The sequence below is a fragment of the Scomber scombrus genome, chromosome 6 (genome assembly GCF_963691925.1).
Source record: "Scomber scombrus chromosome 6, fScoSco1.1, whole genome shotgun sequence".
Lineage (NCBI taxonomy): Eukaryota > Metazoa > Chordata > Actinopteri > Scombriformes > Scombridae > Scomber > Scomber scombrus.
This window is the reverse complement of record NC_084975.1, coordinates 23885418-23909784: the sequence shown is the minus strand read 5'-3', so window position 1 is coordinate 23909784 and position 24367 is coordinate 23885418. Positions and strand designations below refer to the sequence as shown.

The window sequence follows — 24367 nt, the reverse complement described above, 5'->3', positions numbered from 1 at the left end:
TGCATAATTCAGTGTAAGTAGTCAAGTAATCAATTTTATTCGAACGTAACGAAGAACCATTTTTAGGCAGTTATATGGAAGAACATTTTGATGTAAATGAAAAGCAAATGAAAAATGAACACAGAAGGATCTACTTATTTACATATTCTTATACTCATAGTATATTATTTATTGTATGTAAAATTATTATTATTACTACTACATACTGTGATATACTGCTATTATACTGGCCTTAGTATTATTATTATTATTATTATGATGATGTTATACTATATATATATATATATATATATATATATATATATATATATATATATATATATATATATATATATATATATATAACTGTACTATTATTATATACTATCTATCTATCTAATCAATTCATCCAAAGCTTCCAAACACATGTTGTCGCCGATCATTGGCAGAGATAAATTCCTGGCAGAGTTTCTTCCTGTCCAAGGCATCAACCCTTTCTTGGTGTATGTGACAAACTGCCACATTGTTCAGGCGTTTCTGCTTCATGCAGTTGCGAAGCCAAGTCTTTAACCTCCTCAGTGCACTGAAACTCCTCTCAGCTTCAGCAGATGATGTTGGAACAACCAACAACAGCCTCACAAGGACCTCCACCTGATCAAAAAGACCTCTGACTTCAGGCAGCATGCCTCTCAGGATGTCTGCAGCTTCTGTGCTTGACATGTAGGTGTTCTTTGACTTGAACATGGCTAACTGCACATCCAACATCCTCCTATTAATCTCTGGATACTGGTCCACAATGGCATCACTTTTTCCAGTTACAAGTACATTCTCCAACTTCTGAAGAACTTCAAGGCTTGTTTGATGAAACCGCTCTCTGAATTGTACATCTGCTGTGTCAAGCATCTTATAGAACTCCCTTCTGAAGTAATCAACAGAACCTGCTGGGGCATGTGCTGCAGTTTCACCAGCTAGGCGTTTCGGTGGCCTGCGGATACGAGGCATTTCAATTGGGCTGATATTTAGTGAGGTGACCAGCTCTGTTGCACTGTCAAAGATCTGTTGGAATGTTCCCTCTGTTCTTTTCTCTTGCAGAGCTGTCTTGACACAATGTACTGCAGCCTGCATGCCTGCAAATGTGATGGATCGCTTTTGTAAGGATTTGTTGAGGCATTCCATTACCTCAAGAACTTCCATAGCAAGATGGAGTCCCAGCACTGTGTTCCCTTTCTGGAATCTGTCGAGGAGACCATTTGCCTTTGTAGCTGTTTCTGAGCCACCGGTTGAAGCCATCTCCTCCAAACTGAGCAACACTGCCTCATACTGTTTGAGGACTGAATGGACTGCTGCCACTCGCACAGTCCACCGTGTAGGACACAGTGGCTTCAGAGTGGTAAATGATCCGTGTTCAGATGTGGCAATGTTGCAGAAGATGGTCTTGAACTTTCCTGAAAGTCCAAACAGATGCCCCAATTCATGGACCCACTGCAGTGCATCACGGATGACAGAGGAAGCCGTACAAGTTGCCTGTGTTATCAAATTAACACAGTGAGGACCACAGTGTACGAACAGTGCCAGTGGTTGTGCTTGTGTAAGATAGGCCTGTGCACCAGCATATTTTCCGGACATATTTGCTGCTCCATCATATGTCTGGCCTCGGAGTCCGTCGAGAGACAAATTGAGACGTAGGAGCACATCTTTGGCTACATTTGCTAGGTTTTGTCCAGTTGTGAGCGACACTTCATATAAACCAACAAATAATTCATGAGGAATTAGGTCGTGGTCAACGTAGCGAAGACAGATTGATTCCTGTTCGGCCCCAGTTATGTCCTGTGTTCCATCAATGATGATGGAGTATTGCAACTGTGGTTGTGATCTGATTTCAGTGGCTATATCTCTGACAATATAGTTTGCCATTATGCTCAACATCTCATTTTGGATTTTGGGGCTTGTGTAATCATGAGAACGTGAATTAAGCCACTCGAACAGCATGGAGTCATCATCTGATCTCAACTTGAGTAACTGAGAAAGATTTCCTTCCTTGGATTCATTGCCTCTGAGAGCCAGGCCTTGTCTGCCTAGCAATTGCACACAGCTCATGATCTTCATCAAGCATGCCCTTGCCTTTTGCTGTGATGCTGCCAATGCACTAGAAAGCTGGTTATTAATTGGATTTGCTTTATGACAATGTGTGGTAACTGCAAGCTTATGAGACTTGCTTTTTGTATGATCTGTAAATTTCTCCACAGCCTTTTTCCAATTTCTGAATCCAGCAGAGACAAATGCTGAATCAGTGTTTTTCGCCAGTGAAGACTTGTCAAGTTGAAATGCTTTTACACAGTAAAAGCACAGGACTCCATTCACACTATGACTGTAATGAATCCAAGGAAATTCTTGAAACCATTTCTTTTGGAAATGTAGGGTTCTGTTTGAAAGTTTTTGAACTGCTATCTCTGTTGGATTGGGCTGATACAGCTCAGTTATCTGATCTGGCCCTGCTCTTCCATCTTGTTCTCCTTTACTGCCTAAGCATCCACTGACCCCTGGCTGCTGCTGATGCAACTAAGATAAACATAACAAAAGGTAGAATATCTATGAGCAACTTATAATTTAATTAATTACAATAATGACGAAAAATATTGCCAAATAAACTAGTTTATGTCACTCCCTCCCTACTGAGAGTTCCTGACCCAGCTCATGATCTCACTGCTTAGTTGCTTCAATTTCTTACCAATAAAATAATACATTTACACAGACTTTTTAGTACACAGGCCTCAATATAAAACTGTACCTGGCCAGTTTGCTTCTTTCATCTGACAAAATATATAGATGCATGGTGTTTGAACTTTGAAAGCTCTGATACAGATTATCATCACCCTAACATTTGTCACAGTGTTTAATCTCATGGCTAACATATGTTTATTCTTTCAATCTCACCTGTGAGCCCCCAGCTTCTCCTCCTCTACCTCCCCCAGCCTCTTCTCCTCCATCTCCTCTAGCCTCTCCTGCTCTCCTTCCTTCAGCCTCTTCTCCTCTATCTCCTCCAGCTTCTCCTCCTCTACCTCCTCCAGCCTCTTCTCCTCCATCTCCTCTAGCCTCTCCTGCTCTCCTTCCTCCAGCCTCTTCTCCTCTATCTCCTCCAGCTTCTCCTCTTCTACCTCCTCCAGCCTCTTCTCCTCCATCTCCTCTAGCCTCTCCTGCTCTCCCTCCTCCAGCCTCTTCTCCTATATCTCCTTCTGCATCTCTTATATCCGTCACCTGACAAAAATATATTCATGCATGACATGAACAGTGGGACAGTTTGGGGTGCAACAATCATCAATTTTGATGATACAGTTATAGAGGAAAAACTTTTTTCGCACAATTATCATGAGTATTGATGTATAAAATCACATTTGTAATCCAAGGTTTTATTGTATTTTTCTCTAAATCTTTTATTGTTGGTGTTATTTTAAACAGTTGCTGCCTTTCAACATAAAAATAATACATGGAAATAATCTCTTTGGCACTAAATATAAGCTTTTTTTAAATCACTGCATTGTTGAGGCTCTACAGTTATAATAATAGTAATATAATGATAATAATACATTTTATTTATCAGCGCTTTCAATAAAACTCGTTTGGTAACGGGCCGCACAGAAAAAATAAATAACTTACTTATTATTTCCGTTTTATTTATTATCCGAGTCTAAACAATGTTTTATTTTGAATTCTCTGCGTTACATCCATCTATTCTTGACTCACTCCTGATGCATGTCAAGATGCTTGTCTCGGTGATACATTAACGTTAATATTAATCCCACAAGCTGGCAAAATGAGTAAAAAACAGATGTCTTTGGAATGTTATTTTGCAAAGAGGAAAAGGTCCAGTGAGGAGACAGAAGAAGAGCCTATGACCACTAAGAAAAAGAAAACTGTATTAATTAACAGACAATACCTAGATGTCAGTTAATTTTGAAAACACATAGGCCGCCTATGTGTTTTCAAAATTAACTGACATCTAGATTTATTTTCAAAATATGATAAAATATTGATTTCAAAGAATTAAAAACAGCAATATGTGTATTCAGTAACGTGCTAAATATTAAAATAATTAGGAAAAACCCTCCTCCTGAGTAAAACCTTAAAGGTCTGACTTCAGATGTAACCCCCTTATTAATCATCAACATTTACATAAATATCTGTAATTTAATTACAAAGTTTTTCTCAATAACTGTAACGGATTACAGTTACATATATTTTGAAATTAAATTACATAACACCTATATATAGGCTACGAAATGAGGTCAGGCATGATCTTACCTGTTTACCTCAGTGTCCTGGAGGTGTGCAGGTTTCAGCCAATCCCCCTCTCACCATGTTTTGAGACATATAAAAAACCTCTGCTTGGAATACTAAATTATATCCGACACGTTTTCCACCCAAAGTTTCCACATCACACTTCAGTTGCATACTGGACTGAGATTTGCTTCCAAACTAAACTCCAAACTTGGCTTCCAAATCATGCTCCTATTCACAGCCCTTAAAATCTGAATTTTAATGATTACAGAGAAACTTTCCACTTTGAGTGTGAAAACAGCCTTTTAGTGTCAAACTCTTCTCACATATCATTCTGAAAGGTGAAGCTCAAACATTCAACTGTAGGAATAACAAGAAAAACATTTTTATGTGTAGGGGGGGCTTTAAAATAAAATACTCAGCAGGATCACAGCCGACACCAGTATGCTATCTAATTACCTGACCAACTATAACACGAAGTAGATACTGCTGCCAAGAATACTAGGCTAATCATAAACCACTCATTGGTATCATGAGAGACTGAGAGGTTTTAGAACATCTTTCTCCAATAATAACACAATGCTTTAAGGTTAATTTACTATTGTCTTCTATGTAATGCAGTTTAACAACAGCAGGAGAGAGTGAGCAGTCAGTTTATTCTTCCAGATAACTTCAAATAAGAGTGGAAAAATCATTTCTTGCAGGAGTGCATAATATATCTCATTACAATCCTTTAGGACATATTCTACTCCTTTGAGTTTACTGGTGGCATTCAAAGTTCAATATTGCATTAAAGGGAAACAAAAAGATAATTTCCCTGTGAGCTTTACATACTGTATGTACTCTGTTTCATCTCTAAGATTGCTGGTTTTCTCTTCAAACTTCTCACCTGTCACTTTTCACATTTGAATGACAGACATCTTAAACCTCTGGTTAGATTTCAGCATGCCTCGTTTTTCTGATCTCTGAAGCTCATTGCTTGTTTGCAAAACTGGATCAACTGGAGATAAACAAGTTCAAAACGAGGACGTGACAGCCCTTTGGCTGTGTGATCAGAATGATGAGCAGACTATCTTTGTCCTCTGGATATTGAACCAACTCAACAGCCTTTTCCTTTGTTTAGTGATAACTCGTCTGCTGTTTAATCCATTGAAATAATAAACGATAAAATAATCTTATTTATTTGATCACATTTTAACTATGTTTTAGTTGTAGCAGAGAGATCTTTTTAGTTGGTTGAACTCCTTTTATGTCCACTTCTAAATGTACAGCTGAAGACAACTGAGCCCTCCAAACAAATTAAAGGCATTATCTGTCCCCAAAGACCAGACCTCAGCATTAATTCTTGGGCTTTTACTTTAAACGAATCCTATTCTCTGATGTGTGAAAAAAAGGTAAATTGCACCACTTTTGTAATGGCCAGATTATCCTATCAGAGAGCCCCTACTGACTGCCATCTGTGTATTTATGTGTCACCTTCAAGTTTCCATTACGACAGGCCCTCCTGCCAAGCTAATAATGCAGAACTTTCTATAATTGTTTTCATACTTCAAATTCTCTCACAAATTACCAAAAAACTATTGGCAGATAGTGAAACTTGGGGCTTTTGTGGCTCTGACTTGGTCGCCTGCTTTGCCCAGTCAGTAATCCAGCCTTAGCTTTTGTGCAGGCAGCAGAAACTTATCCATGAGCTCGCGGTATGTCGCCTTCAGCTGAGCCTGCTGCTCATTCTTCTTTATGTTTCCGTGCATCAAATATCTACAATATCACTAAAGTTGGATGAATATGAACAATTTTCTAATAATTATTTGAATAAACATGATGAATTATTTCAACCATTTAATGTGGCAAATTTGGGCTAACAAATGTTATCAAAGCAAACATTTTGTACAAAACTTTAATACAAACACACTCTTTTTAACTAAAAAGGAGTCACAGCTGAGAGAATCCAGATGTCCATATCTCGTACCACCATTTACCATATCACACTTTGTAAATCCTTGGAATCGATACACATACAGTCATCTTGATTTGACTGATGGGTCACATCGTTTACCACCAAAAATTTACTAGAAACTTCCTCCTATGTAGAAATATGGTCATGAAATTTAAGTAAACCAAATGAAACTTAAACATTCTTTTATTACTCATTTATAGAAGGTCTATGATTATGTTTTGGTCTGCTTAAATTGAACTTTGCAGGTTTTCACGCTGCTGTTGTCCCACATGTACAAAAGCTCTTTGTTGGGATAATATGACAGCATAGCCAAGATGCCATTAGCCGGCCTCAGATCAAAACTTGCATCAAGAGGACTCTGTGTCTTTAAATCAAAGGCGTATGTCACTCTTCTGTCTGTGCCATCAGTGATATAGAGCACCCCACATGCAATGAAAGCATTTCCTGCTTTACTTGTGGGGTAGGCCGTGTTAATGATAGACTCCACACTGAATGTCTTTGGGTTTAGCTTCGCCACCATCGTATTGTCGTCTGTGTTTGATGCAAAGATGACCCACAGTCCATTTTCATCCACAGCAAACTTGAAATAAGTCTTTGAGTTGTGGAAAAGATAAGTCAGGTTATTGTATCTGCTGCGTGGCATGATCAGAGTTTTTGTTCTCATGGTGTTTAGGTCAAATCTGTAAAATCAAAATATTAGGCAAGTTAAGAAGATGAGTAAAGAAGTTTTGATAAGTCTTATGTTACAGTAACTTACTTTATGAGTCTGTGTGTTCCTGCGTTGTGGAAGTAAAAGGACCCTTTGTAAATCACATGACCACACCCTTGGTAGAACCTCTTGACATCTGTAGTTTTAATGCCTGTATTTTCAAATGCCGAAATGTTCATGTGCTCCGTCAAAAGACGACCTGGGGAATAAAATGTTCATATGTGAAATCCACAGTAACTCACAAACCTCTGTGATGAATGGTGGACTTGTGGTTGGTGTGTAAGTCACCTGAAAAATGTTCGGCCTGCCAGTATCGACCTTCACTCAGCTGGGATGCATCTGACATCCAGGCTCCAAAAGTGCTTCGCATTTTGGTGACTTCCTCCGAACACTTTATGGTTTTAATGAAGCAGTCTAGATGGAATATGTATTTCAATTAAATATTCAATAGCTAGACAGATAGATAGGACTACATACATACATCATTTTAAGTTAAATTTAAAACTCTCTCACCAGTTTTTGTCCAGTTCTCAATAGTCACATTCATCTGATTGTTGGTCTGGAGTGGATATAGGGAGTCTAAAGTAATAAGAATAAAGATGATTCACATTTTCTAACATTATATTATTAATATATATTATAGTAGTCATCACTTTTATAAAACCTTTTCATAATGTGGCTGTAATAACAGTCAATATTAGCTTCTTACTTGATTTAAACATACAGTAACCAGTGCATGAGGGCGGATTTATATTCTTTTTTTAATGCAAGATCATTATTAATCCTATAGTAATATATTTTATTGAACCTTTGATGAAAATAAATCTTAAAACCATATATTCAAGATGATACTTCAATTCAATACTGACAACAAATATGATAGATATGACAGATTCTTACCACTTTTCATGGGTTTATTAATAATGTTTCCACTGTTATTAAAGGCATCGCTCTTTTGAGTCGAATTTGTAGAAACTGAGTCTGTAAAATCACATAAAACATCATTATTATATATTCAAATGGTGTTTGGTGGAGCATCAGGTACAAGAGATGAAGGGATACATTTACATAGTGACTTTTTATATATATTCACTTAAAACATAATCAACAGTAGTCTGTTACCTGATTTGGACACAAAGAAGCCAGCACATAACAGAGGATGTTTATTCTGTTTGTAGCCAAGCAACATTATGTTTTTTAAAGAAGATTGAAAAATAATAAATAATACCATATTTCTTGTGTTGATTATAAATGTTACAAATGTTAGAGTCCTAATTCAATGTGATGGTAATGTCACTGTGGTATAAGAAATGAATCTCCTAAGCTAGTTGATCTATTGACCTTGTTTCAACCTGAGAGTTGTTTGCTGACCTCTGGGCTTAGCTAAAGATATATTTGCCTTAAGCCTATTGTCTTACAAAACTGTTGCCTTACATGAGGTACCTAGACTGAGCTAAATTTGAAGGATGTCCTTGTTTGAAGTCATTGAGCATCTTACGACCATACTATGTGTTTACTGTACTGCGTGTTTGTAAGAAGGTGTAACAGTTTGAGGAACCTGATTTGTTTGTGTTCACAATCTTTAGAGAAAGGACTGGCTGGACAACATGCTTTCTCTCCAAAAAAACAAGATAATTATGTTTTCGTTTCATGTTTTTGTATGTGGATATTTGTTCAATTGTTACTGATGGTGTAATAGATTGGTCAGTGTCTAAAACTGCTTCACCAAGTAACAATGGTTAATGCTCTCTCATGTTCCTGAGTGAGCTGTGTAAAAACGTCCACGGTACATTACAGCAGCTGATTTCATTGTGTTTCAACCAGAGAAAGAAACAAATGAGTGAAGCCATGACACATGGATGGCCTCAGTACAAGAAGAGAAAACTTTAGAATAAAAACTTGAGTAGATAAGTACAATATGAAGTATAATTCAAGTCTGTGTGTCTAAATGATTCATAAACGGGTCCCAGTGTCGCCTACCTGTTAATATGTTAACTGATACCTCTGTGATATTGTTTGTGTTGGTTTCAGTCAAAGTGTCATTCCTGTAGTTTGAATGAGGTGATCCGAATACTGTACGAAATATCACAGAATAGGAAAAAAAAATTAATCAGGCAGGTTGTAGCCACACAGTCACATTGACAGCTTGTATTAGATTAGATTAGCCATTAAATGTCTGTTACTATTGAGAGCCAATGCAGCTGCAGCCGAGCGTGGCACCGCCACAAGTTTATGAGATTAATTTAGATAAAATCATTCTGATTCTGCCGGTCATAATAACTACTAACCAGATTTCATACTTGTGTCTGAGAGCTAAAGTAATGATACATGAAATGGTCACAACTGATACCAGTGACAGTATACACAATATGACCACCAATTCTTACCACTTTTCTTGAGTGTGTCGAATATGTTTTTGATGCCATTGAAAGCATCACTGAATATGTCTGCAGAAATTGGGCCTGTAGAGTGAAATGAAACATTAATTATGTCTTAAACTTGTGTTCAGTTGCTTTACAGATAATTAACAACACCATATTTCTTACCTGATTTTAATTTTATTGCTGCCTCTGTCACATTTTCTGTGTTGGTATCATTCAAGGTGTCGTGGATGTAGTCTTTATCAAATGACGCAGACTCTGAAAATAAAATAGAGCTGGTTTTAACATGTTCTTTCATATAATCAAAATTCAGTTTATATTCCAGCAAAATCCTGAGCTTTAGTTGCACATAACTTACAATCACTGATGATCTTTCTTTCTTTTTTTTTTTTAAAGATCTGTTTTAGGATTTTCCACAAATGCTGCGCTTCGATCACAGTTTAAGAAAATCTTTTCACTAGCAGTGAAAAATCTGTGCATTTTTATATTAGAGTTACAGATAATATGACACATGGATGGCCTCAATAGAAGAAGAGAAAATTTGAGAAAAAACTTGAGTAGATAAGTACAATATGAAGTTAAATTCAAGTCTGTGTGTCCAAATGATTCATAAATGAGTCCCAGTGTTGCTTACCTGTTAATATGTTAACTGATGCCTCTGTGACACGGTTTGTGTTGGTTTCAGTCAAAGTGTCATTGCTGTAGTCTGGACGAGGTGATACCAACTCTGTGGGAAATAACACAGAATAGGAAAAAACATAAATGTATACTTATTCAGGCAGGTTGTAGCCACACAGTCACATTCACAGTTTTTATTACACAAGTTTATGAGATTAAATGAGATTAAATCATTAAAGAGGTTTGTCAGTGAATTCTGCCACTCAACATAATTGCCAACCAGATTTCATACTTGTGTCTGAGAGCTAAAGTAATCATGCATGAAATGGTCAAAACTGATACCAGTGACAGTATACACAATATGACAGTTTCTTACCACTTTTCATGAGTGTATCAATAGTGGTTTTGATGCCACTGAAAGCATCACTGATTTTGTCTGCAGAAATTGGGCCTGTAGAGTGAAATGAAACATTAATTATGTCTTAAACCTGTGATTAATCACTTTACAGATAATTCACAACACCATATTTCTTACCTGATAATTGTATTGCTGCTTCTGTAACATTTTGTGTGTTGGTATCATTCAAGGTGTCATGACTGTAGTCTTTATCAAATGACACAGACTCTGAAAATAAAAGAGAGCTGATTTTAACATTTTCTTTCATATAATCAAAGTACAGTTTATAACCTCTGCAGCCTGAATTCATCTGAACATTACAGCATCTGATTTCATCAAGTTTCAACCAGAGAAAAAAACTAATCAGTGAAGCCATCGACTGTAATGACTGACAAAGTGAAAATCTGCAAAATCCTGAGCTTCAGTTGCACATAACTGACAATCACTGTTAACCTTTTAAAAAAATAAAAAAAAGATTTGTCTTAGGCTTTTTGTACAAATGCTGCGCTTTGATCACTGCATAAGAAAATCTTTTCACCAGAGTTACAGTTAATATGACACATAGATGGCCTCAGTACAAGAAGAGAAAAGTTGTGAGTCTGAGAGCTAACGTAATGATACATGAAATGGTCAAAACTGATACCAATGACAGTATACACAATATGTAAAGTTTCTTACCACTTTTCATGAGTGTATCAAATATGTGTTTTATGCCACTGAAAGCATCACTGATTTTGTCTGCAGAAATTGGGCCTGTAGAGTGAAATTAAACATTAATTATGTCTTAAACTTGTGATTAATTGCTTTACACATAATTCACAATGCTGCATTTCTTACCTGATAATTTTATTGCTGCTTCTGTAACATTTTGTGTGTTGGTATCATTCAAGGTGTCATGACTGTAGTCTTTATCAAATGACACAGACTCTGAAAATAAAAGAGAGCTGATTTTAACATTTTCTTTCATATAATCAAAGTACAGTTTATAACCTCTGCAGGCTGAATTCATCGGAACATTACAGCATCTGATTTCATCAAGTTTCAACCAGAGAAAAAAACTAATCAGTGAAGTCATCGATTGTAATGACTGACATAGCAAAAACCGGCTACAACCTGAGCTTCAGTTGCACATAATTGACAACCACTGACGATGTTTTTTTCTTTTTTTAATAAGATCTGTTTTAGGATTTTGCACAAATTGCTGTGCTTGGATCACAGTATAAGAAAATCTTTTAACTAGATTTACAGTTAATATGACACATGGATGGCTTCAGTACAAGAAGAGAAAAGTTGTAAGTCTGAGAGCTAACGTAATGATACATGAAATGGTCAAAACTGATACCAGTAACAGTATACACAATATGTAAGGTTTCTTACCACTTTTAATGAGTGTATCAAATATGTTTTTTATGCCACTGAAAGCATCACTGATTTTGTCTGCAGAAATTGGGCCTGTAGAGTGAAATGAAACATGAATTATGTCTTAAACTTGTGATTAATCACTTTACAGATAATTCACAACACCATATTTCTTACCTGATAATTGTATTGCTGCTTCTGTAACATTTTCTGTGTTGGTATCATTCAAGGTGTCATGACTGTAGTCTTTATCAAATGACACAGACTCTGAAAATAAAAGAGAGCTGATTTTAACATTTTCTTTCATATAATCAAAATTCAATTTGAGAAGAAAATTGTACTACTTTTTTTTACTATAATGAAAAATCTGTGCATTTATATATTAAAGTTACATTTAATATGAATTTTACATGATACATAGATGGCTTCAGTACAAGAAGAGAAATCCTTTTGGATTTAAGTGTTTGTGAAAATTTACCATTTATACCAACATAATAAGAACATGTCCTCTTTCATGCATTTCAAATTTCATAACAAAAACATTTCACTATTTGTAAACATAATTGTAATCACTTTTTTATTTCATAACTCTTATTCTGTGTATTGAAGCAGGTCAAGAGTTAATCCCAGACATGTTTTTACAATCCTTTCTAATATTAAAGGTGCAGTGTGTGGAATTTAGTGACATCTAGAAGAACTGACATAACAAAAAAGGTATATAATATTCATAAGTATGTTTTAATTAGTGCATAATCACCTGAAAATAAGAATCATTGTGTTTTCGTTATTTTAGAATGAGCCCTTTATGTCTAAATAGGGAGCAGGTCTGATTCAACAGAGCTCGCCACGTTGCACTGCCATGTTTCTACAGTAGCCCAGAATGGACAAACCAAACACTGGCCCTAGAGAAGGTCTTTCCTGTTTTTGGTGAGTTTTGTGGCCACTACAAGTTCTCCTACATGCTGCAGGGGGGGGGGGGGGGGGGGCGTATTCAGTTGGCTGCAATCTGCAACATCGCCACTAGATGCCACTAAATCTTGCACAATGCTCCATTAAGAGATGTTATTGTTTTACAGAATGTACTAAAAGTAAAAGTAAAGATGTCTGCCTATTAGGTTTCTCTGACACTCAGATGGTTGCTTACCAGTTTCCAAATTTGTGTCTGGAAGTTTTTCAGTCTCAGTAACATTTAAGACATCTCCGGCATCAAGAGCTGGATGCGGTGTTGGTAAAACTATGGAAACAAAGATGAGATTCATGTAGATAAATACAGTATGGAGTACAATTCAAATCTGTGTGTCCAAACGTTTCATACATGAGTCCCAGTGTCGCCTACCTGTTAATATGTTAACTGATGCCTCTGTGACATGGTTTGTGTTGGTTTCAGTCAAAGTGTTGTCTCTGTAGTCGGGACGAGGTGATACCAACTCTGTAGGAAGTAACATAAACATAAAAAAACATACATTTGTACTTATTCAGGCAGGATGTAGCCACACAGTCACATTCACAGCTTTTATTACACAGGTTTATGAGATTACATGAGATTAAATCATTAAAGAGGTCTGTCAGTGAATTTTGCCACTCAACATAATTGCCAACCAGATTTCATACTTGTGTCTGAGAGCTAAAGTAATCATGCATGAAATGGTCACAACGGATACCAGTGACGGTATACACAATATGACAGTTTCTTACCACTTTTCTTGAGTGTGTCGAATATGTTTTTGATGCCATTGAAAGCATCACTGAATATGTCTGCAGAAATTGGGCCTGTAGAGTAAAATGAAACATTAATTATGTCTTAAACTTGTGTTAAGTCGCTTCACAGATAATTCACAACACCATATTTCTTACCTGATAATTTTATCGCCGCTTCTGTAACATTTTCTGTGTTGGTATCATTCAATGTGTCGTGGATGTAGTCTTTATCAAATGACACAGACTCTGAAAGTAAAATAGAGCTGGTTTTAACATGTTCTTTCATGTAATCAAAGTACAGTTTATATTCCAGAAAAATCCTGAGCTTCAGTGGCACATTATTGAGAACCTTTTTTCTTTTTAAGATCTGATTTAGGATTTTATACGAATGCTGAGCTTGTATCAGAGTAGGCCTATAAGAAATGTGTACTTCTTTTCACTGTAATGATAAATATGAGCATTTTTATATTATAGTTATAGTTAATATGAGTCAAACTGTACATGACACATGGATGGCTTCAGTACGAAAAGAGAAAACTTTTTGGATTCAAGTGTTTGTGAAATTCTACCACGATTTAATTCTAATAATACATATCAAAAATTGATACCAACATTATAAAAATGTGTCTTCTTTTTATGCATTTTAAATTTAATATCAAACATGAGTTCGTCATTAATGACACAAATGACAGTACACACAATGACATTTTCTTACCACTTTTCTTGAGTGTATCAGTGATGTTTGTGCTACCATTAAAGATTTCACTGTTTTGAGTCAGATCTGGGGAAGGAGGGGCGAGATATATTTATGTAAATCTTACAGATAACATTTACTTTTACTCATAATTCAAAATGCAAAATATTCTACCTATTAATGATTTTATCTGTTCTTCTGTGACATTGTCTGTGTTGGTATCATTCAAGATGTTGTAGCTGTAGTCTGACTGAAAGGATACTGACTGTATTTAGAGAGACGGATAAATAGATATAGATATAGTTAAATCATTTTTGTCTCACCGGTTTTTGTCCAGTTTTTGGTCACATTCATCAGATTGTCGGTCTGGGATGGATATGAAGAGTCTAAAGTAAAGGGAATAAAGCCAATTTCTCATAGTTATGTTTATGTTCATATTTATATTTAACAAAAACTAAATATGGTATACATATACATTAATAAATATCTTACCACTTTTCATGGATGTATCATTAATATTTCCACTACTATTAAAGGCATAACTCATCTGAGTCTGATCTGTAGAAAACATAGGAACTGGTGAGCACAAAAAGCTAAACTAAAAGATACATGTGAATAAATCCAAAGTGAATCATGTTATCGTCACACTAAATGATGGCTTACCAGATTCAATATTTGTGTCTTTAAGTTTGTCGGAGTGAGTAACATTCAGGACACTTCTCACGCCATCAGCTGGGTGAGGTTTTGGAGATCCTGCAGACAGGAAGATTAATACAACAACGATAACAAATTATACACACATAAAATATTAGGAAATAACATTAAAGAGGAACTCGAGGCCATAACATAAACCAGTGCTTCTCAAAGTGAGGACCCCCAGAGGTTCCCAGCAAGAAGGGGAATAATTTATTTTCACTACAATTTCACTCATAAATTACATAGTGACAGGATGTATGTCTATTCAGATCATGAGTTTCACACACTGTTCTGTAATAAAACATCCTAAAGCTAAATTCTTATCAGATAAGAGACCCTGGGACAATCTTGTCAAATGGGGGTCTGTGGTCTAAATCTTGTCAATTCAGGGGTCCTTCATGTGAAATACATTTAGGAACCCCTGATTTGCACAACATATTTAATTAAAATCATGAACTTGTGTCATTACTGTTTAAAACATCTGCATTATTTCTTACCAGACTCTTTACTCGACCATCGGCTGATGTTTTCTGCTCTGGTTTCATTGACGGCCTCGCTGGTCAGGAACGTAAATAAATCTAAACACATGAAGTAAGAGTAAAAAACATAAAGTTAACTTATAATCATTTTCATATTAATCATAATAATTAGAGATTATATTTAGATTTTTATGGACAGACAAATATCATTTTATATACAAACAGAGACAAAAATTGACTATTAAAATGATGCTAAGCAAATCTCAATTTGACCAGTGTCAGTTTCAATGAATTGACCACAGTGACCGGTACATGAGAGAGGAAAGTATTTAACAAGGAATGTTTGGATGACACTGTCCATACAGACGGACATCAGAGAAGTGGCTTATAGTAGAGGAGGAGTTTGAGAAGATTATGTTATTATGATGCTGTAACACTTATTTGCTGGATAATCCTCAAAGACATTATAACGAGAGGGATTAAACCATGAACTTTTCAACCACCTTACAAATCAAGAGTGTTAGATACTCATTTCACGGGGGTTTTTATTTTATTTTTGACACAGTCTTTTTTTATGTCCTATACCAGTTTTTTCATTTCTGTGGATTTGTGTGGATTCTGGTGAAATGTTCTTACCTATCAATATGTTGGTTTGGTGGGTGCGTTCTCTGATGGTCTTGGTTCCTGTTTTCTTGGGGCACCGAGTGGGACCAGGTGGACCGGATGGGCCTGGTGGGCCAGGTGGACCCCTTGGACCAGGAGGACCTTGAAATACACATACACAAACAACTACAAGTCAGACATAGAAAACTGATCTACTAAACAATACTGCTGATCAATGGCGTGGGCTTTTTCATCCTGATGAAAGATAAACAACAAAACGCTCAATTTGAACCATATTAATTATGAAACACTAACCAAAATTTCACAAGGTTAAGAATACACAAGTGGCAATTTTGCTATTTAAATCATCCTCAGTGCATCAGAGAGCTGGAAAAAGGCTATGGGGTCTTTAAAGTCATGAGTGTGTTCAACACATTTCATGGAAGTAAAAATTGTGGCCTGACGATGGTGAAATGGTCCAGACTGGTCTTTCACCACAAATATAAGAACTTATCCTCTGGAAAACATGAATTCTCTCAGCCAATTTTATGGTAACCAATAGTTTTTGAGATACAGCACATGACTTAACTTGATGGTGGTACAAGACAAAAGGTCAGGGGAATCCTTGCATCCAGGAATATCTATACCAAATTTTGGGCAATCGGCGCTATTTGTTAACATTTATTACTTTAAAATGTTCAACGTACTGATCAATTGAACCAAAGGCAACCAGATGTGGTGATGAAAGCAGTAGATGTCATCTCAAACAGTATGTATGATGGTGAATTTAATATTAATATTTTGATAATAATGAGAAACAGAACAAAAGGAAACACATTTTGTTAAATAAGCTTTTCAGATTGAATCTTGTAGTGTAAATTGAATTATCCATATCAGGTTCAAGTACACTGTCGTCACTAACCCTCAATGAAAATGTCGTTGTTGGTTTCGCCTTTCAGTCGTGGAGGCCCCGGGTCCCCTTTAGGTCCCGGTTCTCCTTTTTCACCAGGGGGTCCTATACATTGACAGGTGTCACATTAGTTTAAATCACTGAGCTGAAAATGGAAATCCATACTAAAGACGAATTAATCATAATATGAGTGTAACTTGTCAACAGATGATTTTTTAAAACATGAACTGGACTGTACTAGTTTTCAAACGTCTGCTGCTGTTAAATATAGTCGTGCAAATGTGTAATATAATTGTGTTTTCTTATACATAGTTGTTAGTATACATGTATTTTTGTATTTTCTGTTTTATTATTTTTAAATATTCTGCACTATTTTTGAGCCAGTGCAACGGAATTTTGTTCTTAATCTGAATGACATTATCTATCTATCTATCTATCTATCTATCTATCTATCTATCTATCTATCTATCTATCTATCTATCTATCTATCTATCTATCTATCTATCTATCTATCTATCTATCTAGATCGAGACGCACTTAAATGTTCCAGTAATTGAGACAAAAAGCACAAAAGGATCAAACTACAACAACATAAAGCAAGATTCAAGTATAATCACTTCAGTTACATTTTCCAACAAAGCCACATATTGTTGAGATGGTCGCTGTAGACCAAGTGTCTCGTAAACAGTGAGTGGGATGCTCATGTTATGTAACCTTTGATGAACAATGAAAGACTGTTTGAACTGAAACTAAAATCTGTCCAAGTGTTTTTTTTCTGGGGCACATTTTTACACACGGTATAATATGGGTTATGAGACTTTGAAGATAAAATTCACCTCTTTTTCCCCGTCTGCCATGTGCTCCTGGTGAACCGTCTCTGCCAGGCAAACCTAGTATGTAAAAACATTGTGAATGTGGTAACAAATTCAGCTCTGTTTATGTAATTAATGACTTAAATTGAAATGTATGTTTTTTACCTGGAGGTCCAACTGGGCCTGGGAAATAAGTAAACATAAATAATTTCACATTATCAAAGCAAATACAGTACAGACACCAGTTATTGTCCCACACACAGTGTTGGAGAAGATAATATTAATGAAGCTTACCAGTTAAACAAATTCCTACAGAGCTGTTACACAGATCTACAAAAGTTTTGATCTGAAATAAAGAAAAACAGAGAGAAACAGAAGGTGAATTGATTGTGAGTACACCTGGACAAACTGTCAATGTAAAATGACTGAAATAATACACTTTGGTCTTTTAATCACTTATTTATTGTGACAATGAGAAATCATCTTAGCCAGCAGAGCACTTCTAAAAAGAGAGATTATATATTCCTTACTCGTTAGTTACTGTATTATTTCAATTATTAGTAATACATATTCATAATTACAAAGTGAAGTTATTGAGGGAAATCCCTATTCGTCATGCTAACAATGAAAGTCAGCTGGTCAAATACTTCAGCATCAAGAAATGTGCTTCCTCCCAGTCAAAACATATGGTAGTGCCCTCTGAGGAAAGGCCAGTTCCCAGAGGATGTGAGTACAGTTAAAGGGAAGAGCAGGCAAATATTTACACTCGACTGCTCAGAGTATTTATCCAGGAAACACTCGAAAGGAAAAGCAGACTGCTTCTTAATCACTGCAACAGACTCTTAGATTCTTTGCATTGCACTAAAAATGCTTCTTATCCCAAAAGGGAAAAGAAGGGAAATCTCTCTATTAATTTAAGATGACAGCATAAATACTGTTCATTCCTCCTGTTCTCCCTCATAGGAATCGGTCATAATTAAATCTCATTCTTTATATTTTCACAGTAGTACAGTCAACAGCCTGTAATATTCACACTTTCATGAAAAGAGCCCACATTTAAGCCTCATGGAGTCTTACAGGGACCATGGAGTATGTCATCAGCAACAGCATATCCTTCTCGTCTTTGTCATGGCTTTGTTTTGTTTCTCCACCCTGACTCCTTCTGCTGCGGAGCGTCTTCAGCTGTCCTGCCTCTTCAAGGTCTGTGTATAGGAATCTTTCCTGCGACAACTCCCGCATCTGGGCGTCCAACCTGACAACTTCCTCCGTCAGCTCCTTGTGCTTGGCCAACAGGAACACCACACCTGCTGAGCTCAGGAGCAGCAGCGCACACATCCCCGTCAGCAGCGCCTTCAACGCAAGACAAACTCCACTCTTCCCCTTCATGTTTCTGCTCTGCTGTCGCCTGCTCTTCTTCTGTAGAGTGATCTGTGCTCTGAAATTCACAAGCACATACAGCACATTTCTGAACACCTGCCAACAGATGACACGTCAGAGGGAAACTACGCTCAAGCTGTTGGTGGGAAATAAACATGTCAAAATCTGCCTGTGACTTTGCAGGGAACCATACAATACATTACGCAATAACAAGCATCTGGGAAACAAGTCAATTCTGTAGCTTTGCTCGATTTAGAAAGAACAAATGGACATATTTCCATAATGACCTATCATGCAGACAGTGTAGTGCCTCTCATCATTCTGGTGTCTTTTCTCTCAATATTGTCACCAGTCTGTCCCACGCAAAATTACATGGAAGTGGGATAAATAAGTTCTTGAACAAGGGGGACATTCTTTGGATTTATAAAGGAGCTTTCAGAAGCAGGGCGAGCGTGGGCGTGAGCATGTTAATGTCAAAATCTCCCTTTTATTTATTTTTTTCATGTTTTTCTTGTTTCTGTTCATCTCGATATGCATCTTCAAACATTGATTTTTTTTTCTCCATGTTCTTAAAAGTTGTAAGTGACAAGTTTCTTCAATTCAAAAAAAGGTTTAATTATCCGGTTTATTCTCTACTACAATAAAGAAAGACGGTTTTTCAGCCAGCGTGGGATAAAAGCCTCCACACAAAGTTCTAAATGTGAGGCCAATATCTTAATCAACAGCATACCAGCTATTCACTGAGCTTGACATGTTCATTTTAAGCACGAAACGTCTGCATGAACTCTTTTTTTAGTTTTGCATCCAACCTTTTCTTACTTCTAATGATGCACCGTGACAACCGCATAGATACAATCTTTAAATTTAATGTAAAATGATAAAAAAAGCCATTTTCTCACTCCCTTATTCCTCCTTTTGAACTGCAGGGAAAACCCCGCTCTCTTTGACACAGGTCAGTCTGACCCAGCTAATTAATTTCCCCTTGAAAAGCCTTCTCAGTTAATGAATTGGACAGTGGGGTTTCTTTCTTTTGAACAGAGCTAAATGTGAGGTAAGCCCATCTGGAAAAAAAATGGTGCAGAGAAAAAAAACAATGAAAGACCTGCAGTTTTTTGCATTCCTTTGAATAAAAACTGTTTTTTCTTTTTTTGGTTCTTTCTGAAGCAGCTTTGTGCTTCAGACGTGTGCTGTTGTCTGGCCTCTTCAGTTTTCTGCCATGTACTGGCACTTGTTACCCTAAAGTGGCAGCGTTCCTAAGCAACCAGCAAAGTGAAAGCTCAACTGAGGATTTATAAACACTTGCATCAACATGATTAATTGAGCAGAAGAATGCCGATCATCTTAAAAGCCAGCAGGTAAAGCTGCATCTCTGCAAACAGCTCTCTAACTCAACAGGAGGAGTAAAGGACCGGAGAAGTGAGTATCGTTCTTTAACCATCTCTTTATGGAGAATTTAAAAGGTAGAATAGCAAAGAAATTACATTTAAAGATGCTTTTATGTTTTAAAGATGTGAAATGAGTCTGAACAAACACTAGTTGACATTTTACTCAATTTAAAAATAGACAAACGATGATTTGGATCCTGTACTGAGACACTGTTTTTGCTATTAAACTGAAGCGAAACAGAAATTTGGATCATAAAATGTAACTGAAACCCAAACTGTAAGAAATATCTCTACTTCTTTTTGGCCATTTTCTGTCCCTGACAAACACTTCTACAAAATATATTATATTCTGTTAGTAAAAGTGTTCAGCTAGTATGAGGGGGAAAATTCATATGATCATTTCTTCTGATTGATGAAATAAGTTTATGCAGTCTTTAATATCAAATTTTGGGGCTAGGGTTGATATCACATCATAGATCTCAAGCAAAGTGCACAGCTGAGTTTTTTTTCAGTTTTGCACTGATATTTCTAAATTTGAAGTCATAGTAACTGACCTTTATTATTCTTTTTACTTTGGCTTCAAAATCCTGATTCCATTAACATGGTCATGTTTTCTGATTTCGAACCAATCATACTCCTTTCAATCCACTGTGATCCACTTTGTATGATTTTAACAGATGCAGTAGCTCAGAAGTGTAAATCTCAAAGGGCAGAATAAGAATGAAAAATATGTCTATAAATATATCTTGAAATATAATATATGTATTGTATTAGCTCATCATAAAGGTTTGCGTGGGTGTGTTTTGGGTGCGTTACATCCCAGCGCTCAAGGACAAGAGTATTATAAAGGATGACAATGAAGGTTGATCACAGATTAAGCTTCCTCTGTTTTGTTTTGACTGATAGGTGAGCTTGTTTTTGGTCTGTTGGTTAACAGACAGAATCCACAGTGAGCCTGCTCAGCTGTGTGTGTATTTGGCTTAAGCTATGAGAAAGATGCTGCCGTTGGAGACGCTCACCGTCTGCCCTATGGTGGTTAATTCAGTGTCTGAAGCCGTCACTCTCCTGCTTCTGCTGCTGCTGCTGCTGCTCCTCACCGCCTGGAGCCGAACAAAGCGGTCACACATACCAGGTGAGAGAGTTCAGCTCTTGTTACTTCAAATGTATAGGTCAATCCTCATGTGCAAGTGACTGTGGGTAGATAAGAGAAACATGTATATTTTTAAAGATTTCTTCCAAAGTAGAGTAAAATGCAGAGCCAGAATAAATGTTTGTGCATCACATTACCAATAAAATGACACAATAGTTGACTGATTGACCGTTTTCCTCTAAAGCATCCAAGTCAGCTTCACGGTGGCCCTGAAGTTGATCTCAATGTGTTCCTTTAAGTAGTTTATCATCTTTCGTCTCTGCCAGGTCCTTCCTTCTTGGCAGGACTCGGACCGATACTCTCCTACAGCAGGTTCATCTGGATGGGGATAGGGACGGCATGCAACTACTACAACAACAAATACGGCAGCATTGTACACGTCTGGATTAACGGCGAGGAGACTCTCATTCTTAGCAAGCAAGTCTTTATCAGATAAAACAGTTAATGCAATCACATGAATATGTAAATCCGTAAAAAAGTCAAAGCCTGGCTTCTCTTACAGGTGCTCTGCAGTGTACCATGTTCTGAGGAGCGCCCACTACACAGCCAGATTTGGGAGCAAAAAGGGGCTGGAGTGTATTGGGATGGAAGGGAGAGGTATTATTTTCAACAGTGATGTGCCACTCTGGAAAAAAGTGAGGACCTATTTTTCTAAAGGTGAGAATTTCTCCTCATTTTCTCCTCAGTTTCCAATTTCTAAGCCATAAAAAAGTCAGATTAAAGTCTGGCAGTAACTGAAATGCTGCTTTATGGTGTTTTGAATGACTGTGGATGTTTCACAGCTTTAACAGGCCCCGGCCTCCAGAGGACAGTGGCAATCTGCGTGAGCTCCACAGCCAAACACCTTGACAGCCTGCAGGAGATGACCGACCCCTCCGGACATGTGGACGCTCTCAGTCTGCTGAGAGCCATAATGGTGGACATCTCCAACAAGTTATTCCTCAGGGTGCCGCTCAACGGTCAGCTGCATGTTCAATGTCTGTATATCCTGTCTTTAAAGTGTGTATTTGATGCCAGTAAAAATTATTCCAGTTCTTGTCCTGAATCATGCAGCTCCTAATTTTATGTTTTTTTTAATAAATCAAGAAAAGGATTTGCTGATGAAAATCCACAACTACTTTGAGACCTGGCAAACAGTTTTGATTAAGCCTGATATATTTTTTAAAGTTGGATGGCTGTACAACAAACATAAAAGAGCAGCGTAAGATCCTCACACACACAGCAATTAATTCAACATCTGTCTCTATGTCTTCAATCTAATCTTTGTTTTTGTTTTTTGTGCCATTAGCCAAGAGCTACAAGATGTGATGGAGCGCCTTCTTGAAATTAAAAGAAAGAAAATTAATGAATCAGAGAAGCTGGATGATGATCGTGACTTTGCAACAGAGCTGATCTTTTCCCAGGTCTGTCACAGAGTTGATGCACTAATGATATAATGTGTTTGCTGCAGTCTGATTCCCTTTTTTGACCGTCTAACAGAACCACGGAGAGCTCTCAGCAGATAACGTCAGGCAGTGCGTGCTGGAGATGGTCATCGCAGCGCCTGACACACTTTCCATCAGCCTCTTTTTCATGCTGATGCTGCTGAAACAGAACCCGGACGTAGAGCTGAAAATAGTAGAGGAGATGAACTCTGTCGTGGGTGAGTGCTTCTGTGCTTTGTTCAGTTTCTCTGTACAACAAACTGAAAACCAAACTATTTAACTGATCTGAGGGTGCTCTATTTTCAATTTCCAGGTGATAAAGGAGGAGAAAACATTGATTATTCAAGCTTGAAAGTGCTGGAGAGTTTCATCAACGAGTGTTTGAGGTTTCATCCTGTGGTTGATTTCACAATGCGAAAAGCTCTGGAGGACGACGACATCGAAGGCACAAAGATTAAGAAAGGAACCAACATCATTCTCAACATTGGTCTTATGCACAAGACTGAATTCTTTCCAAACCCCAAAGAGTTTTGCTTGACAAACTTCGACAAAACAGTAAGCCAGCTGAAGGCTGTGCAACAATATATGGCTGTGAAGAAAAAAAAAAAACCTTCATTCTTTATCTCTTCTCCCTGGCAGGTGCCCAGTCGTTTCTTCCAGCCCTTTGGCTGCGGGCCGCGTTCCTGTGTGGGCAAACACATCGCCATGGTGATGATGAAGGCCATCTTGGTCACTCTGTTGTCTCGTTACACTGTGTGTCCTCGCCGAGGCTGCACCCTCAGCAGCATCAAGCAGACCAACAACCTATCACAGCAGCCGGTGGAGGATGACCACGGCCTGGCCATGCGCTTCATCCCTCGAGCGACACCACCTCAACACACTTAACAGTGACACACAACGGCAGCGTTACACTGAGAACGAAAAACATAAATCCTGGTACTTAGGGTTATTATATATCTAATGTAGATTCTTTAGAGTGACTAAATGGTAAATTTGTGATGTTAAAGAAGAAATTAGGCTTACATTGACATGACTTACCTTTACCTAATACAGTTGGAGGTTTCGGAGTAGCAAACAAATGGTTTTCTCACCCCTGTGGCCCGTTATGGAGAGGCAGGGAGGACATGACTGAAGATTTTTGATTTGTCGTCAGGAGGTCACAATATAATTACACAAAACAAAAACACCAGAAATAATCATGTGCATGTCTTCATGTAGTGACACAGTGTCACATGATTTAGTGGCTCATGTTAAACGGGCCTTGTGGAGTTTTCTTGTAAACAAACAAAAGGTATGCATACATTGAATTGTACTCATCAAAACATACAAACATTTCTAAAGAAGTATATTTTAAATCCTGCATTGTTTACAACAGTTTACTAGCTAGCAGTAAACTGTGTATTATAACATGTGCATCCTCTCGATGGCGTGCGGGACAAACAAGGACCAAACCATTTTTTAAAA

At 37.2% G+C, this 24367-nt stretch overlaps 2 protein-coding genes across 3 annotated transcripts; one reads left to right on the top strand and one right to left on the bottom strand.

Annotated features, from left to right (window-relative positions):
* Window positions 1–6092: 6092 nt before the first annotated feature.
* Window positions 6093–18953, bottom strand: LOC133982492 (uncharacterized). Its single transcript, XM_062421547.1, has 30 exons — window positions 18645–18953; window positions 17862–17913; window positions 17733–17750; window positions 17592–17645; window positions 16768–16860; window positions 15879–16007; window positions 15261–15341; window positions 14731–14820; window positions 14560–14625; window positions 14391–14453; window positions 14089–14154; window positions 13530–13619; window positions 13371–13445; window positions 13012–13104; window positions 12820–12909; window positions 11853–11942; window positions 11694–11768; window positions 11154–11243; window positions 10995–11069; window positions 10455–10544; window positions 10296–10370; window positions 9936–10028; window positions 9467–9559; window positions 9308–9382; window positions 8901–8993; window positions 7821–7901; window positions 7434–7499; window positions 7209–7334; window positions 6969–7119; window positions 6093–6891 (listed from the first exon to the last, which is right to left on the bottom strand). The coding sequence occupies exons 1-30, from the start codon at window positions 18951–18953 to the stop codon at window positions 6423–6425; spliced, it is 3111 nt and encodes a 1036-aa protein (XP_062277531.1). The 3' UTR covers window positions 6093–6422.
* A 2357-nt stretch (window positions 18954–21310) lies between these two features.
* Window positions 21311–23802, top strand: LOC133982238 (aromatase). Of its 2 annotated transcripts, none has more exons than XM_062421204.1 (9): window positions 21311–21461; window positions 21746–21896; window positions 21982–22136; window positions 22262–22438; window positions 22566–22680; window positions 22768–22882; window positions 22959–23121; window positions 23217–23458; window positions 23543–23802. In XM_062421204.1, the coding sequence occupies exons 1-9, from the start codon at window positions 21317–21319 to the stop codon at window positions 23786–23788; spliced, it is 1509 nt and encodes a 502-aa protein (XP_062277188.1). In that variant the 5' UTR covers window positions 21311–21316; the 3' UTR covers window positions 23789–23802. The 2 variants fall into 2 exon arrangements, with proteins under 2 accessions (XP_062277188.1, XP_062277187.1); XM_062421203.1 differs by having other exon boundaries at window positions 21317–21461; window positions 23226–23458.
* The last annotated feature ends 565 nt before the right edge of the window (window positions 23803–24367 follow it).

Coding starts and splice junctions, on each gene's coding strand:
- LOC133982492 (XM_062421547.1), bottom strand. CDS start 18,953: ATGAAGGGGAAGAGTGGAGTTTGTCTTGCGTTGAAGGCGCTGCTGACG. Junction 15,342..15,878: donor CCAAACCAACATATTGATAG/GTAAGAACATTT, acceptor TCATGTGTTTAG/ATTTATTTACGTTCCTGACC. Junction 10,371..10,454: donor AGCAGCAATACAATTATCAG/GTAAGAAATATG, acceptor TTCACTCTACAG/GCCCAATTTCTGCAGACAAA.
- LOC133982238 (XM_062421204.1), top strand. CDS start 21,317: ATGAGAAAGATGCTGCCGTTGGAGACGCTCACCGTCTGCCCTATGGTG. Junction 22,439..22,565: donor CCTCAGGGTGCCGCTCAACG/GTCAGCTGCATG, acceptor TAATAAATCAAG/AAAAGGATTTGCTGATGAAA. Junction 22,883..22,958: donor CAGAGCTGATCTTTTCCCAG/GTCTGTCACAGA, acceptor ACCGTCTAACAG/AACCACGGAGAGCTCTCAGC.